Genomic DNA, 15849 nt, shown 5'->3' with positions numbered 1-15849 from the left:
ATGATAATAATAACAATTAATAATATTATTGCGTTTATTTGTACAGCACCTCTCGCACTCAACATAACTCAGCAAATTGCATTAATAGAATAGGCCTTCGGTTAAAATAATTGCCTACTACTACTACTACTACTAATAACTATAATACAATTAACTATAGCACTATAATAATAAACAAAATGTATTTAATGAGTAAATATTATACCTAATTTCAGTTTTTGGCAGCAAAATTGCAAAAAATGAGCCGGACTTTTGATTTTTACAAGTCTTTATTATGACTACAAAACATTTGCTATAAAACACACAGAATTCCCATCACAAATGGACAACCGCAAAGGGGCATACAGCAAATTGAGCTCAGGTAGTGACCAGTAGCTACGCTGTTTGATTAGGAAGTCCCTGGATAAACCCCAAGGTCTGATCCATTAAATAAATGGGGGTCAGCTTATCTTGGCTTTATAGAATACCCCAATGAGGTCAGATATTTGAAGTTATGAGAGGACACAAATACTCAGGTGTCTTAATCCTTCAGCTCATTATATGCTGACATGCACAATTAAATTACACACCTACATGAAAAATGAGTCCTCTATTAAAACATAGAATAATTGGATATTCACAAGCCTTATCCACCATATCAATAAACATGAGATATTGGAGCCTGCAGTCGCACTTTGTGTGACAAGGTCCTCCCGCCCCCCCAAACCCCGGGAATGGTTTCACATCTTGTCATGAATTCTGATTTTTATTTTTTGCTTGTGAATGTTTTCTAAATCAGGACACTGAGGCATGTGGAGCAGCACTTAAGAATGACAAAATAACCACTTCACTTACATGAACCGATCATTGCTTCATTCACCTAATACAAAAGCAGTTTGCAAATAATTCAGAGCCTCTGCGTAGAGCATCAGATGGTTGGAGTTCACTACATTGGGAGAGTTTAGATATTAACACAGGAACATTTGAACATTCAATTCAGGCTTTCTGGCACATATTGTAAGGATTTTTAAAAGCAGACTCTACACAGATAGCTCCATTGAAAATATTGTTTTTTGGATTCAGATGTGCTGTAAGAACAGATCTGTTCTTATGGCTGAAAACAAAATTTCAGCCTTGCATAGTGTATGCGAATGGTTTCAAAACTCAATACAAGGACAGTCGAGATAATGAGAATTTTTTTAAATAGCAACTCTTCCGCACAGTATACATTTCTTTGTTGTATCTCTGTTGTTGCTGTTGGCTGACATCTCCTCTATCCAGGACACCTAATGGCTGCACTGCTCAAATTCCAGCCTTGGTTGGGTTGAGGTAAATGGGTGGAGGAGGAAACTGCCAGAATCCACCACATCATCAACCTCTAAGTAGAAACCTTCCTAATCCAAGAGCTTGGAGTGCTCAATCCTTGTAATGGTCCAGTCAGGTGGTACACCCTTCGTAAACTCCCTTCGGAATCTAAGAGTAATCAAGGCCAAAAAACAGAAATGTCAGAAAATTTAAAATTATTAATGAAATAATTGGATCAATCAAGCAAAAATTTGTCAAATTATATTTTAGTAATTGAATAATAATTTCAGCAGATGCATCGACGAAACCTTTCTAAAATTGGCCATTTCATAGTTCATGAAAATGTCAATGCTTGTCTTTATTCTATATTATATAAATATCTTCTACACTTTAGGGGAAAACACATTAAGCAATTTGAAGTTCTCTGTTCAACATCTTTCATATAACTAATTATCTAATTTTAGAGATTAACCAATTACAAATATAATCGTTATCAGTCCTGATAATAATAACTGCAAAAAACAGATTGTATTAAGAGATTTTAACACTACACACTCACTCATAATTTGCTGTTAACAGTTGCTTGGATTCCACTTCTCTCTCTTCAGCAAGGGCCACCAGGAAGATGCGGGCTCCCTCCATATTGTCATCAGGAAGTCGTGCACTGGTCATATACCAGAAACGCATCAGAATGCTGACAAACTTCCTACCTGAAAAGACAAAGTTAATGTTGATTATGTATGTCAATCACCAAAATGGACAAAAAATTACGAACACATTTTCTGTATTGTACTGTATTGGTTCCGGGCTGAAACACAACCGGATAGGCCTGCTTTAGTAAAAACGCTATACATTAGGGTAGCATCAATACTGATATCAGATACCGCTACAAGCTAATTGATATCAAAGAATGTCCCCAATATCTAATACCAAGTCTAATACCAAGAACCATGCATCTTTACCGCACTGAAATATGTTATGATATTGCTAATGGATAAGTGCCTTTAACCTGACATTTAAGTAAAAACATTTCCAGTATTCCATGTGGAGAAGGGCTTGAAGATCCACCAGGCCAGGATGAGATGCTTGACAGTGGCATCAAGGACAGTGCACAGTAACTACGCCAGGTGAGACACAGGAGGAGATAGGCCCCGAGCCAAACCACAGCGCCCAGGGGCTCCGAGTGTCACTTGCACCGACAGCCAGCACTCCACTCCACCCAAGGATCTGATACTCCCAATCCAGCAAGAAGACGAGTGGCAGCATGTTGATGAGGATGTGGATCGGGTGCTGGAAGTGACTGCAAAGGGGGATGCGGACCGCTGGCTAAAGACAATGGCCACAATCATTGTCAGTATATCAGCAGAGAGGTTCGGGACAGAGGCTGCCAAACCAGCACCATTGGCATACACTCTAAATGACAGAGCGGTCAGGATCAAGCAGATCAGGAAGGAGCTCAGACCTCTCATGAAGCGGTTCAAGGAGGGAGGGGAAGTCGAGAGGGCAGGCCTGGCAGATCTTCGGGCAATCCTCAGAAAGAAACTCCTGACACTGCGCAGAACCCAAGGGGCACAGAAGGAGGCGAAAGGAGGGGGCAAGGAAGAGAGCAGCATTCTTGGCCAATCCCTTTAAGCTGACCAAGCAGTCCTCGCTTAGAAGCGCACCGGCCGCCTGACCCTGAGAAAGATCAAGCTCTGGGGCCCTGTAGCATACTGAAATCACCGCCAGACACAACGACAGCGTTCAACCCCGAGGGAGCTCTGCCTGAGCGACGTGGAAGGGGTTATGAAGAGGGCAAGGGCAAGGTCAGCACCAGGCCCAAAATCCTGGGCAACTCAGCAAATTCTACATGAGGGTCTCTTCTGGCCCAGTGACATCTGAGCAGCACCAGCTTGAAGTGGGAATAATCACCGGTTGCACCATCTCGGTGACCCTCTTCGCTCTGGTCATGAATGTGCTTGTGAAGTCAGCAAGGACTGAGTGCCGACCGCAGAGACCCTCTCAGCAAGTCCAGAACCAGGCAACAGCCAATCAGAGGCTTTATGGCCGTCCTCACAGTGACGGCATCAGTGCCAGGAGCAAGACGGATCCCGCAGGGATTGGAGAAACTCACGTTGTGGGTATGCATGAGTTTCAAGCCAGCAAAATCCTAGGCCATGGTTCTGAAGAAAGGGAAAATGCTTCAGAGAACGGCAGATCCCGACCCGCTTCCTCCGTGTGTGCCAAAAAGGGGACCCTTGCACACACATCCTCAGCAGCTGCTCCAAGGCACTGGGCATCGGGCACCATATCGCAGGCAGCACGACCAGGTCCTCAAACCCATTGCTGAGGCAATCAGCATAGGGATCAATGACAGCAGGCAGGTCCACTCAACCAACAAAGTGATCGAATTAGTCAAAAGGGGAGAGTGGAAGAAGCAGAAATCTAAGCACTGCTTAACTGGTCTGCTGCCCACAGCATGGGACTGGGTGATGACAGTTGACCTGGAGAGACAGCTGAAGATCCCAGCTCAAATCACCCAGACCTCGCTGGGACCAGACATCATCCTGGTCTCTGAGGCCATGAAGCAGCTCGACCTGCTGGAACTCACGGTCCTTGGGAGGAGAGGGTGGAGGAGGCGCAGGAGAGGCAGAGAGAAAAATACCAGGAGCTGGTAGAGGACTGTTGCAGTCAGGGGTGGTAGACCAGGTACATGCTGATCGAGGTGGATTGCAGAAGGTTTGCAGCGCAATCCCTGAGCAAAGCCTATGGAAACCTGGGCACCACTGGTCCAAGTAGGAGAAGAGCCATCAGTAAGAACTCGAAGGCAGCTGAGAAAGCATCTAGATGGCTCTGTCTAACGAGATGGGTTCAGTGGTGTCTGAAGCACGCCACTTGGACACAGAGATTTGATCAACCTCGGTCGGGTTGCCTGGACCAGGGTGTATGATAGTGGAAAGACCCAAAACACCCAAAGACTCCAGGTTACTATACATTACTGATGATGTGTCTAAGTATGTGCATCAGAAGATATATTATTTTAGTGTCCCTTTTTCATTAACATCCAAAATAATGTCAACAGTAATGTTTACCATTATCATCATAGTAGATGCCCACATCCCCAGGAGTACTGTACATTATCTCATCAGGATCTGCAGAGAGCGCTTTCTTGTGACTTGCTGGTAGAAGTTTGCATTTTTCCTCCAGTTTTTCAACCAACTGTTAAAAAAAAATTGTAAAAGTAATGGGCTTGTCACAATTTGAACATTTCTCAGCGTAATGCTATTAACACAAGCATCTGTTCCATTATATATATTCCAATAGTTATATTTGTGTTGTTGACAATATGTTTCAAACACACTTGAACACAACTGTGGTACACTTTGTATGCATTTCATCCCTAAATACTTTTGCATCACCCAGAGATTATATTGTCTGCCTGTCTGTCTGTGTCATACAATTAGGTGAATATGATATTTGTTGTTTTTGTATTGTGGTATGTGTGGCACACATAATATATGTAATTATGTTAATTGTAACCAGACAAGGGATTGCAGATGAATATTGGCTGAAGCTAAATCTGGTACAATCCATCAAATGTCAATATTTATGTTTAATAATGTATATGGTCCCTTACAAATAAATACACAATTCTCATGTAACCAAAGTTAACAGAGCACAAAATTATTTTTCATTATGCCAAAAGGACAACTGTAAAGTTTGAGTACTCACATCTTTTGCCACAAGACCTTCAAGGGATTCAAACTGACACTGTGACAGCAGTCTAGAAACATGGGAAAATGCCTGTAACACCACAGAGAAAGGCAGAAAGATTACAGACGTGTTAAAAAACAAACAAATAAAAAATGTTTTGAGCTGGGCTGTAGGTTGTCGTGAAGTTAACCATTTTATACATTTTACAGGTACTGATTATATGTATGCAGACTTATTTTTGACAGTGCAAATTGTTGATACATATATTCATGTTTATTGTGGTTTCTTGCATATTGACAATTTTTATTCATTTTCATTGATGTTATTCGATCATGATGACCATCGATCTATCCACCCATCTAACTATCGAAAGGATAAACTTTGCAACAACACTGAAACACAATCAGGATCGTTTTGTCTTATCAAACTACAAACTGTATCTGCAAGCTCGCATGAAAGCACCTGTTTGGCTCCCTCCGTGAACTCCTCGATGCTGAACTCCTTGTCAAAGTAAGCTCTGATCAAAAAGTAGTAGAACCTGGTGCGGAACCATATGAATGGGTTCGGGATCCCAACAAAAACCACCTTCTGGTTCTGCTTCTGCCCTCCCCGATCGGAGCTGTAAGTTCGCACCGGGGACGCCGACGCCGGGAGCAACGGGCTCAGGCGCCTTCTAACGGGCCGGGTGAAAACATAATGCCCGGCATAACATGCGTTAGCAGCATTGCGAACCGAGGGCAACCTGCTCCAGCGACAACCTCTCACTAAGGGCAGCGCCATCTTTCCCCCCAGCGCGTCTGTCCACCTGTATCCTCCGACTGGAAACAAGTCCGACGTTAAACTATGTGAGGTGTGTAAAATTGAACACGCGTTCACTTGTGATATTCTCGAAATCGAAAAATAGATTCACATTTTACTACATTTTTCAGTATAAGTAGAATAGGCCAATTAAACGACGATTGTTTGTGTTTATGGACGGATGACTAATAATGTGACACTCGTTTATTACGCTTTTGCTTTGCTCGGGTCCGTCCGCCTGTATCCTCCGACTGGAAACAAGTTTAATGTTAAAATATCAAGCGTGTGAATGTGTGGAACCGAACACGCATCCCCTTCTGATATATTTTTTATTATTACATATATTTCTACAGCGTAGATGTAAATATCGAAAGGTGCTTTAATCGACTTTTCCGTGGTGGTAAAAGTAAATACAAAAAAAAATAAAATACTGTTGTTTGTATATGGACGGACGATTAAGAACGTGACACTCGTTTGTGGCGGACTGTGGTCGGAGGAGCGGAAGAGAGTTCAATGGAGAACCAGAGAACGACCCCTGTCCCCATGTTCACAGAAGTAGACAGGAACATTTTTCTTCGTGATGTATATCCAAAGGTGTGTTGAAGTAGGCTCTTTTATTTGAAAACAGCCACTGCATAAAACTTTAGCCTTTCTTCGCCAATGTGGATGTTTTGTTCTTGGGCCACACTTGATGAGGAAGGCAATTCAATTATACTGACTAGCTGACTAGCTAACTTACTGATTAGCTAACTCACTGAGTATCTTCAGACTCTGAAGCTTTTCTAACCCGTGACCCATGTAGAAGTGTTTGATTTTACAAAGGCCGTTTTGGATTGTAGAGGAGGCCAGCTGTACTGAGGGGAGTGAATCTTGGCCCGTGCCTGGAGAAGTGGACAGTGGGATACCTTGGGCAAAAAGGAGGCGACAAAGATGTGAGGATTCACGTCTCTACTGTCCCGCAGATGGACTTCCTCCAAAAAAACTTTGTGTACAAGTGAGTCACTCACTAAATTATACACACACACACACACACACGTTGGTTGTCAGTGTCATCATTTACATATCTCCTATTTTTTAGGACTCTGCCGTTTCACGAATTTGTCAAAAGGGCAGCTGAGAAAAAGCACTCTGAGTTCTTTCTATGTGATGTAAGTTATTCAGTTACAAAAACCCTTTCCCACTGGTACCATCTTAATAATGCGTATTATGTGGTGTACTATATAGATCTCTGTTCTGACTCAATGCTTATGGTTTTATGTCAGGATGAGAGCTATTACCTTCGGTCACTGGGAGAAGATGTACGGAAGGTATCTAGTACACTTTATATTAGATGTTAAAGTTCACTATGTACATGTACAACTACATTAAGTTGAAAAGAAGCGTACATCTCAAATACAGATGTCACATAAATATGTGTGTAAGACTTAAAAGTAGTTTTTCCATAATAAATTAGTCTGTAAACAAAAAAAAAACAATTCATCCATGTTAGTTTTTTAACCATATTTCTCTTGCCCTCCTCTAGGCAAAGTTTGACTTTTTGCAGTTACATAGTATAGGTATAAATGACAAAATATAATTTTACATGTCTTTCTTACCTTAGGAACCTGCTGATCTGAGTAAGCAGTTCCCTTCCTTGGCAGAGGACTTCCACATACCACAATTCTTTGAACCTGATCAGTTTTTCTCCAGTGTCTTTCGCATCAGCTCCTGTGGACTGCAGCTATGGACGCACTACGATGTGAGTAGTGGTGGTTCAAGTCACCAAGATGGTGGTAAGAGAAATGACCAGGGTGTCTAATAGCCATATGATATTCCCCCTTATAGCTAATGTTGTATTGAAAAAGGCGTCATTGAGCAAGACAGCGGAGCACTACCTTTTGTGCTGTGCTGTGCTGTTCCTGTGCTCTGACCTGAGGTTTACTGCCTACAGGTCCCTAAATGTCGTTATGTGGCAGTTTAGATAATATAATACAATTGCTCTTTATCCTTCATTCAGTTCAACTGTTATCTTACTCAAGTTGCATACTCTCTGGGTAGCTGCACCAAACAGTTTGATTGCATTATATGTATTGTCAGAAGGTTTATCTTTCAATAAGTTACCACAAAAACTACTTAATGTGTGATCCTGTCCCAGAAACGAAATATCTCGAACCACCCATTAAACTACTTACTACTACTCTTTGACAATAACCTGTTCCTGACGATGTCTTCCTATATGTGGTGTGTGGTTCTTTTCCTTCAGGTGATGGATAACCTGCTTGCTCAGGTGACGGGAAGGAAGAGAGTGGTTCTCTACAGCCCCCAGGATGCGTTACACCTCTACCTATCAGGTGAGAGTCCTATGCAATGTCATAGAACTATTTTCTGCCAAGTGCCGCCAATTGGATATTACTGTACATGGTTCGATTATTTATAAGTTGCATTTCCGCAAAGTGGTTTAAATGCAGTCTTCATGGAACAAACTATAGATGTCATTTTTTTGTAATATGCGCTAAAATGACAATATATCATTATCCGTTGTATTGTTATTGAATTGAATTGAATTGAATTATATTGTTACTGGTAAGTTAGTTGAACGTAAGAGCAGCCTGCCTAATCTATACCATTACTCTGCAGTTACTATCTCTCTGACCATGATGTGCGTGTTCTTTCTGAAATATATCACGACTCCAAAACCGTGGCTCTTCTAACCTGATTGTCCAGGTGACAAGTCCGAGGTCCTGGACATCGACTCCCCAGACTTGGAAAGGTTTCCTGAGTTTGTGAAGGCACAGAGATATGAATGTGTGCTGGAGCCTGGTGATGTGCTTTTCATCCCTGGTATGAAAAATTGACCGTTACTGCCCGTGTTGTAGAATGTTTGATTAAATGATCGGCAGAAATTATGTAAATGATCATGTAAAAACAATATTTACATGTGTTATTTACAACTTGACTAAAATGCTAATTCCTGTCTGGCAGTTTCGCCTGCAATATGCCACCCAAGTGGCATTTTCAGTTTTCAGGGACCTCTGGCACAACAACAGATGTTGGGGTTTCACACAGTTTATTGTAGAGAGTGGGCTAGGTGGAATAAGCCCAGGAGCAGATGGCTCCTATTCTCAGTGTGTGTGGGGATGGGGGTTTTACCTGCTGCTCATTAGACCAATTAATGAGCAAAAAGTATACAGCCACACTGATCCTGGGCCTCAATAACCCAGACCCAGTACAGGTGTGGCTGCTCAAACCACGCCATCCGCACACCACACTTTGTTCCATACTATGAAACAAGAGTTACATTTTAGATTTCAAGGTGTCTGTTTGGGTATACCACAATTTTGTACCATATCATTTTATTTTACTGTCATTTTAGTCTATTAAATTCAATTCAATTTCACCATAACCTTAACCGCAGCCAAAAATACATTCAGATATAACCCATTGTTATCCAAACTACAGTATTTGGAAAGCAAAGAGGCCACTTTTGTACATTTTCCTCACCTTTTACAGCTCTATGGTTCCACAACACCCTTGCACTGCAGTTTGGGGTAGGTATTAATGTGTTCTGGCGCCACCTCCCGGCAGAAAGCTACGATAAAAAGGACCCGTATGGCAACAAAGACCCCTTGGCTGCGACTTGGGCCCTTCAGGCTCTAGAGAGGGCCCTTCACACGCTTGACAAACTTCCTCCTGACCACCGGGACTTCTACGGCCGCCGTATGATCCAGCGCATTCAACAGCGGACACGCTTGGCTCTTTCGAATGCAACCAAAGAGGGTCTGTGAGAGTACAGCACCCAGAAGCCCACTCTGCAAGCCAGGTTGCATCTGCTGCCACTCTGAGTTCTGTCAATTATTTCTGGTCAACCATTACTACAATGGTGGATAAGACAAGACTATTAATCCCCCGAGGGATCTGGGTTGTACCCACACACACAACATAGTTCTCAGGTTGAAAGTAGTGTGTGACTACAGTGGGTTTCGGCAGTTTGGGATACTGGGCAGAAAAGAGGATGGATGTTCTCGGAAAGGCTTTTAAAAAAATCTTTTAAGAACGACGTCAATAGATGTCCAATATTTGTAGAGATATTTGGCGTCCTGCATTTCTGCGATTCAACTGTTGTCTCCACAGAACAGATCATACCACAGTGAACCAAACACATCTGCCGATATGTTGATATTTTATTGCACAAAGATTAACATCTTTTAAGTTCTCTTACAAAGCTTTGTAAACAGTGAAGCAGCGTCTCCCCAGTGTGTGAATGCTGTTACCAACAAACAGCTTGTTTTCCATATCCTTGAAAACATCACTTTCTAGAAGTCTCTAACAGTGTACACAAGAGCCGACCAGTGACGTACTATATGAAACAAAGACAATGTAGAGTTGATTTGATCGGAGACATCATCCTGTACTGTATGTTAAAATGACGGTACTCCACTTACCTGCATCAGGCTGTAAATAAAGTGTAAATAAAATAAAACATTTTGAGAGACTGATTGTGAGTTACACCGATTATCAGAGTTGAATGTTTGCAGTTTTCCCCACGAATTGAACAAAACTTTTAGAAAATGGGTAAAAAATTAAAGTTGGAGAACTATGGTGTGACGGACACTCACAAATTTGAAATGTGTGGCTTTTTTTTTGGCATGGAACATAAAATCGGGAAAAACAAGAGCACAAAAGGAAAACCAACACACACGCACACATTTATTTTTTTCATCCACAATGCGCCACTCAAATGCAATCAGTCCCTTGAGGCATTGATATAACCGTCAGATCTGAGGTTTCAGGAAAATGTACTTTTACACTTTTCACTATTCTGTCACAGATAACCACCACTGTGCTAAACTAGTTCTGTTTTGACATACTGGGCAAGTGAGGGTTCCTCTGTGCTCCACGTGACCAAGGCAGGATGTTGAATCATGGGGAGAGCAGCAGAGCATTCCGGGAACTGTGCGGTGAGATAGTGCGTCTCGCGACGGATCAGTCGAGCATCTTTGGGGGGGGATCCGATCCCCCTCGACGCAGTCCAGTCCCAAGGCGCCCACGCTACGGGGCTCCGTTCCCTCGGTCGTGGTGCGGGACGGCGGCATGAGTGATCGAACCACAGTGCAAGACAGGACAGGCACCAGGCTTGTCCGCTCTCCACCGTGCGCAGCACCCGGGGTGGCTCTCCGGGTGTGCACGCGTGACACCGTGCACAGGCCTCACCAGACAAAGACAAACAAAGAAATGGCACGTTTGCGTTGCGTGTTCGGGGTGTGTGCTTCTGTGGTTATAACTTGTGTTTTTTGTTTTTTTTTGCCCCCCCCCACCTTTATCCTAACGTTTGCTAAGAGGCAGACAATAGAAAGAGTGATCCAAAGAAGAAGACTTTCTTAAGTGACGAGCCAGAGTCAGCGCTGCTATGGAGTGGGTGCCGTGCCGCGGGCAGTCTTCATCTTCTCCAGTCTTTTGGATAAGTGGCTGTTGCTGGACTCCAGTTCATCAACCTTGTCCAGCGCTGACCTCAGCTGATGCCACACACAGGGAGAGATCATGTGCATTGCACGTTAAAAACGTAAAATAAGCATTTTACTATTTCCCCGTGCACTACTATTATCAACAGCTATAAAGCTATGTTCGCAAAGTTGGTACAGTCAAACTTGAATGTAAATTTCAAGTTTAAATTTTATATTTCACCCATAGAACTTTTGGAGATTATGGTCCAAAAAAAGGTCCATTTACTTCTCTCTGAAGCTTGCGTTTCTCTGCTTTCAGCTCGTCTTCGACTTTCTCAGCGTTCTCAGATGCCGTTTTGTAGCGCGTCACATGCCCTTCAAGTCTGGTAACCTGCAGAACACAGTCAGTTGTCAAAAATGATGTGAGCGTATGTGGTCCTATAATGAGTTGAATTAAGAGACAAATGCCTCCAATCCGCCGGGATATCTGGGTGGTCGGTGTCTCGCTGAAGGATCTTTCTGAGGGGTTTGGATGGATCTTATTTACGCTTCTCATGCTTCGTACTCACATTCTGTTCCAGAGCAGTGACTTCTTGCTCCGCCTTGACAAGCTTGAACTTCAATTCACTTATCTGCCTGGTAGCGTCTCCTGTAAATATTTGGATATAAATCAAATCAAACGGTACAGACATTTCACACAAGCGTCCATTTCGTGTAGAAAAGGTGCTTTTCCATGTTGGCTAAGATTTCTTTGATCTCATATGAAGAGACGACTTACGCTGCAGCTCCAGGATATTTGGATCGTTGCCGTTCTCCAGGATTTCACCCTCTGGGCTTAAGGCGCCGTCAGAGCCGTTCCGCTGCATCTTCTGCTCCAGCTGGGCCTTCAGCTTCTTCACCTGCTCGCACAACCACCAAGGCCAGTATGCGTGTTTATTAACTATACTTTATTAAGATTGTCTTGATATCGCAGAAAATATGATTGGATAGGATTGATTGAAATATGCAATAAAGACATCTGTATTACAAATAACCTTCATATGATGCTGAAATACAACAAATAACATTAATATATTAATACAATGCATAATCAATATTGGTGTGATACTGGAGCTTGTAAAGTACAACACATTCTTTGTTTTAAAGTAAACTCTTCCAAGTAGAGTTCTTGAGATATTCATAAAAGTATCACATGAAGTCTCATTGGTAAAAGTAATAGAACTACACATTTTTAATAAAGGTCCCACTTTACCACTTTAATTCACCTTATTTCAGCTTTGGGTGGACACTGGAAAGTCCCATGGTTATAAAAATATGTACAGTACATTGATTAAATTAAGCAATGTTAAAATTCTATCAATTAACCAACATGCGGAAACACATTTCTCTGTGGCAGGGAAGCAGTAAGATGCGTCAAACCCGACCAACTCACCTGTTCTATCATTTTTTCACGCTCGTCCACCAGTTTCCTCAGGCGGATTTCTAAAAAGCGAGACCAGAAATTGCTTGAGATACCAAAGGATTTGCACAATTCTTGAGTCAACAGTATCGGTATAGTTTCTTAAATATTAATCCTTAGCATATCATTCATCAGAAAAACATGACCAGGTAATGGGATTCCAGTATCACAACTTTAAATGAAAGGGTCACATACCGGAGCCGGTGGGATGCAGTAGTAGTGCAGGTCAGGATGTGTGGTAGAGGGTTGGGGTGGGAGGTAGAGGGTCGGGATGCGAGGTAGTGGCTGGGAATGCGAGGTCGAGGGTCGGGGTGGGAGGTCGAGGGTTGGGGTTGGAGGTAGAAGGTCGGGATGCGAGGTAGAGGCTTGGGGTTGGAGGTCGTGGGTCAGGATGCAAGGTAGAGGGTCGGGTGGGAGGTAGTGAGTCGGGGTGGGAGGTAGCGGGTCAGGATGCGAGGTAGAGGGTCAGGATGCGAGGTAGAGGGTCGGGTGGGAGGTAGTGGGTCGGGGTGGGAGGTAGAGGGTCGGGGTGGGAGGTAGCGGGTCGGGTTTGAGAGGTAGAGGGTCGGGGTGGGAGGTAGAGGGTCGGGGTGGGAGGAAGTGGTCTGGGGTGGGAGGGAGGTTGTGGGGGGTTAGGCCTGCTTGGTGCATGCAACAGAGCAGGCATCCATGGGGCCCTGACGTGGGTGTGACAGGGGGCGTGGAGTGGTGCGCAGGGAGGGTTAGCATGCAAAGACTGTGGAGAGCAGTTCACCGGAGCGGCACTCAGGTTTCTAAGGCGGCGCTCAAACTATGTGATGGAAGTAAAATAACTGGATGATATAAACCCAGCAGTGACAATGCAATTGGATCGTCTGAGATTTTATTGACAAGTCTTGATAAAGAGCTCTGAATTCTTTATTATCACTCTGAAGGTGGATTTGGGTATGGGTTACACATCAGCAAGACCTTTACCACAGTACAATCATCATCCTTTCAGTTCAGTGCATCAAACATCAACATCACACAATATTATTCCTGCGTAGCAACTCCAATCTATTGAATAAAACAATTGGCTGTAGTTACATTTTGTATACGTTTCTTCCCCCAGCAGCTGTTCATTTTACTCAAAATCATATCAGACAAAGCAACATAATAAACAGTCCGCGCAACCTCTGAATAATTATAGGAATGCATCATGAGTTCCTGGGGCTTGTCAATGGAATCTAATCTATGAATCTAAACTTAAATATTGGAATGACGGGTTAAATAAATGAAATGGTTGTTCTGAACAGAACAGAGAGGCAAGGACTTACAGAATGTTCTTAGAGAACAACTGATGGAAAACAGATTATTAACAATGCTCTGCTGCGTCGTTATCGTGCATCTCAAAATAAATAGTACTCTTATTAACTAAATTAGAACTAATAGTTCTCTTATCACATTCAACGCAGTTCCTCCATGTGACCGTGTTTAATTGGGAAGAATATCTCCATAAACCTCCTTAAATCACATTAGTTACTTCCACACGTACAACCACAATGTTGTGATCTTTTCAGACTCTGGACTTTTCACTCTGGAATTTGGGGAAAGTAAGAGGGACGAGATACTTTGCACTCTGAAGGGAACAAATGAAGCTCGGTATGAACAGAACCAATGTATGACCTACGACATCTTACAGTCCTCCTTGCCCTTGCCCTTCTTGTTCTCCTTTTTGGAATCTTTTTTTGGCGGCGGGGGGTTGCTCCCCTTGTTTTTCTTAGCGCCCTGAAACTCCTGCTTAATGGCTTCTTGTCCTTCCTCTATGGGCGAAGCCAGCGCCTCTTCCGCCGTCTCCACGCTGTTACTTTCTAAACCACCTTGATCTAAAACATCGCCTCCAACTTCCTCTAAAACCTTTACCGGTTCATCTCCCTCCCTTATTTTCTCCGCCTCCACCCCGTGCGTTTCCTTGACCTCGCCTCCCGGCAGCATGGCGGCCTCCATTTCGGCCGCCGGGGTTTGAAGTTCCCCAGGCGCGCTTCTGCCGCCCCCGCCTGCGGCGTCCGCCTCACCGGCCTCGTCGACGGCGCCCTGCCCTCCGCCGTCCTCGGGCGCTTCTTCCCCCTCGAGCGGCTGCGGCCCCTCGTGCTCTTCTGACCCCGTGATCTCAACCCCCGAGTGACACACATTCCCTTCGGGTTTGAGGTTCCTCAGGTTCGCTTCTGCTCCCCCCGCCCCACACGTTTCCCCCACCTCGCCCCCTGGCAGCACGGTGGCCTCCGCTCCGGCCGCCGGGGTTTGAGGTTGCTCAGGTGTGCTTCTGCCGCCCCCACCCGCGGCGTCCGCCTCGCCGGACTCGTCGACGGCGCCCTGCCCTCCGCCGTCCTCGGGTGCTTCTTCCCCCTCGAGTGGCTGCGGCCCCTCGTGCTCTTCTGACCCCGTCATCTCAGCCCCCGAGTGACACACGTTCCCTTCGGGTTTGAGGTTCCTCAGGCTTGCTTCTGCTCCCCCCGCCCCACACGTTTCCCCCACCTCGCCCCCCGGCGACACGGCGACCGGAGCTCTGGCCGCCGGAGTTTGAGGTTCCTCAGGCGTGCTTCCACCGCCCCCACCCGCGGCGTCCGCCTCGCCGGCCTCGTCGAAGGCGCCCTGCCCTCCATCGTTCTCGGGCGCTTCTTCCCCCTCGAGCGGCTGCGGCTCGTCTGACCCCTTGGTTTCAGCCCCCGAGGGACACGCGTTCATTTCCTCCGGTGTGAGGCTTCCTGCCGCCTCCAGATCCATGTCGTCGAAGTCAAACGACTGTCCTTCGTCGTTTTCAAACTCCTCATCGTCGCTCTCCTGTCGGACGGGCCGAGGTGAACCGATGTCCCCCGGCTGGTCGTTTTGGGATTCATCCTGCTGCGCCTCCATTGGACAAGCTTCCCGGTCACATTCCTGGCCATGGCCTTGGCCGATGTGACACTCCAGGTCGTTCGCGATGTCCGATCCTCCCACATAGCCCCGATCCTGAAAGGAATCCGCTTCGGTAACCTGTTCTGAGACCTGCATTAACCCTGTGCCGTCACTGGAAGCATCGGGATTAGATTTTTCCATTTCGTCCCCACATTCTTCTGAATTCAAATCTTGGCTTTCGATCGGAGAACTAGATACGGGACTAAAAACCTCCGGTTGGATTTCTCCCTCCATAATGGCGTTCTCCTCGGTAGATGCAAAGCAGCATTCCTCTGGCGACGC

At 44.8% G+C, this 15849-nt stretch overlaps 3 protein-coding genes across 5 annotated transcripts in view; 1 reads left to right on the top strand and 2 right to left on the bottom strand.

Moving 5' to 3' along the window:
• Positions 1 to 262: 262 nt before the first annotated feature.
• Positions 263 to 5785, bottom strand: maip1 (matrix AAA peptidase interacting protein 1). The gene is made up of 5 exons (XM_080018700.1): positions 5440 to 5785; positions 4996 to 5067; positions 4356 to 4482; positions 1844 to 1994; positions 263 to 1452 (listed from the first exon to the last, which is right to left on the bottom strand). The coding sequence occupies exons 1-5, from the start codon at positions 5755 to 5757 to the stop codon at positions 1374 to 1376; spliced, it is 747 nt and encodes a 248-aa protein (XP_079874826.1). The 5' UTR covers positions 5758 to 5785; the 3' UTR covers positions 263 to 1373.
• Positions 5786 to 6279: 494 nt separating this feature from the next.
• tyw5 (tRNA-yW synthesizing protein 5) lies at positions 6280 to 9833 on the top strand. Of its 2 annotated transcripts, XM_080019203.1 has the most exons (8): positions 6280 to 6369; positions 6615 to 6769; positions 6854 to 6923; positions 7038 to 7082; positions 7376 to 7513; positions 8018 to 8105; positions 8479 to 8595; positions 9265 to 9833. In XM_080019203.1, exons 1-8 carry the CDS (start codon positions 6289 to 6291, stop codon positions 9537 to 9539), a joined length of 969 nt encoding a protein of 322 aa, XP_079875329.1. In that variant the 5' UTR covers positions 6280 to 6288; the 3' UTR covers positions 9540 to 9833. The 2 variants fall into 2 exon arrangements, with proteins under 2 accessions (XP_079875329.1, XP_079875330.1); XM_080019204.1 differs by lacking the exon at positions 8479 to 8595.
• Positions 9834 to 9917: 84 nt separating this feature from the next.
• lrrfip1a (leucine rich repeat (in FLII) interacting protein 1a) overlaps positions 9918 to 15849 on the bottom strand; it is a 48419-nt gene continuing 42487 nt past the window's right edge. Inside the window, exons 24-29 of one of the 2 annotated variants that reach the window (XR_013844642.1) lie at positions 12628 to 12677; positions 11974 to 12094; positions 11765 to 11844; positions 11482 to 11586; positions 11070 to 11267; positions 9918 to 10960 (exon numbers count right to left, since the gene is read on the bottom strand). Coding sequence is in view for 1 of the 2 variants with exons in the window: in XM_080019202.1 (XP_079875328.1) it covers positions 11160 to 11267; positions 11482 to 11586; positions 11765 to 11844; positions 11974 to 12094; positions 12628 to 12677 (464 nt within the window). In the remaining variant the exon portion in view is untranslated. Of the gene's footprint in view, positions 11268 to 11481; positions 11587 to 11764; positions 11845 to 11973; positions 12095 to 12627; positions 12678 to 15849 lie in introns of both variants that reach the window. The other variant, XM_080019202.1, reaches the window with a different exon arrangement.

The sequence above is a fragment of the Zeus faber genome, assembly GCF_960531495.2.
Source record: "Zeus faber genome assembly, chromosome: 18".
Classification (NCBI taxonomy): Eukaryota; Metazoa; Chordata; class Actinopteri; order Zeiformes; family Zeidae; genus Zeus; species Zeus faber.
Note: the sequence above shows the minus strand (reverse complement) of the source record. Positions and strands in the feature narration are given on the sequence as shown.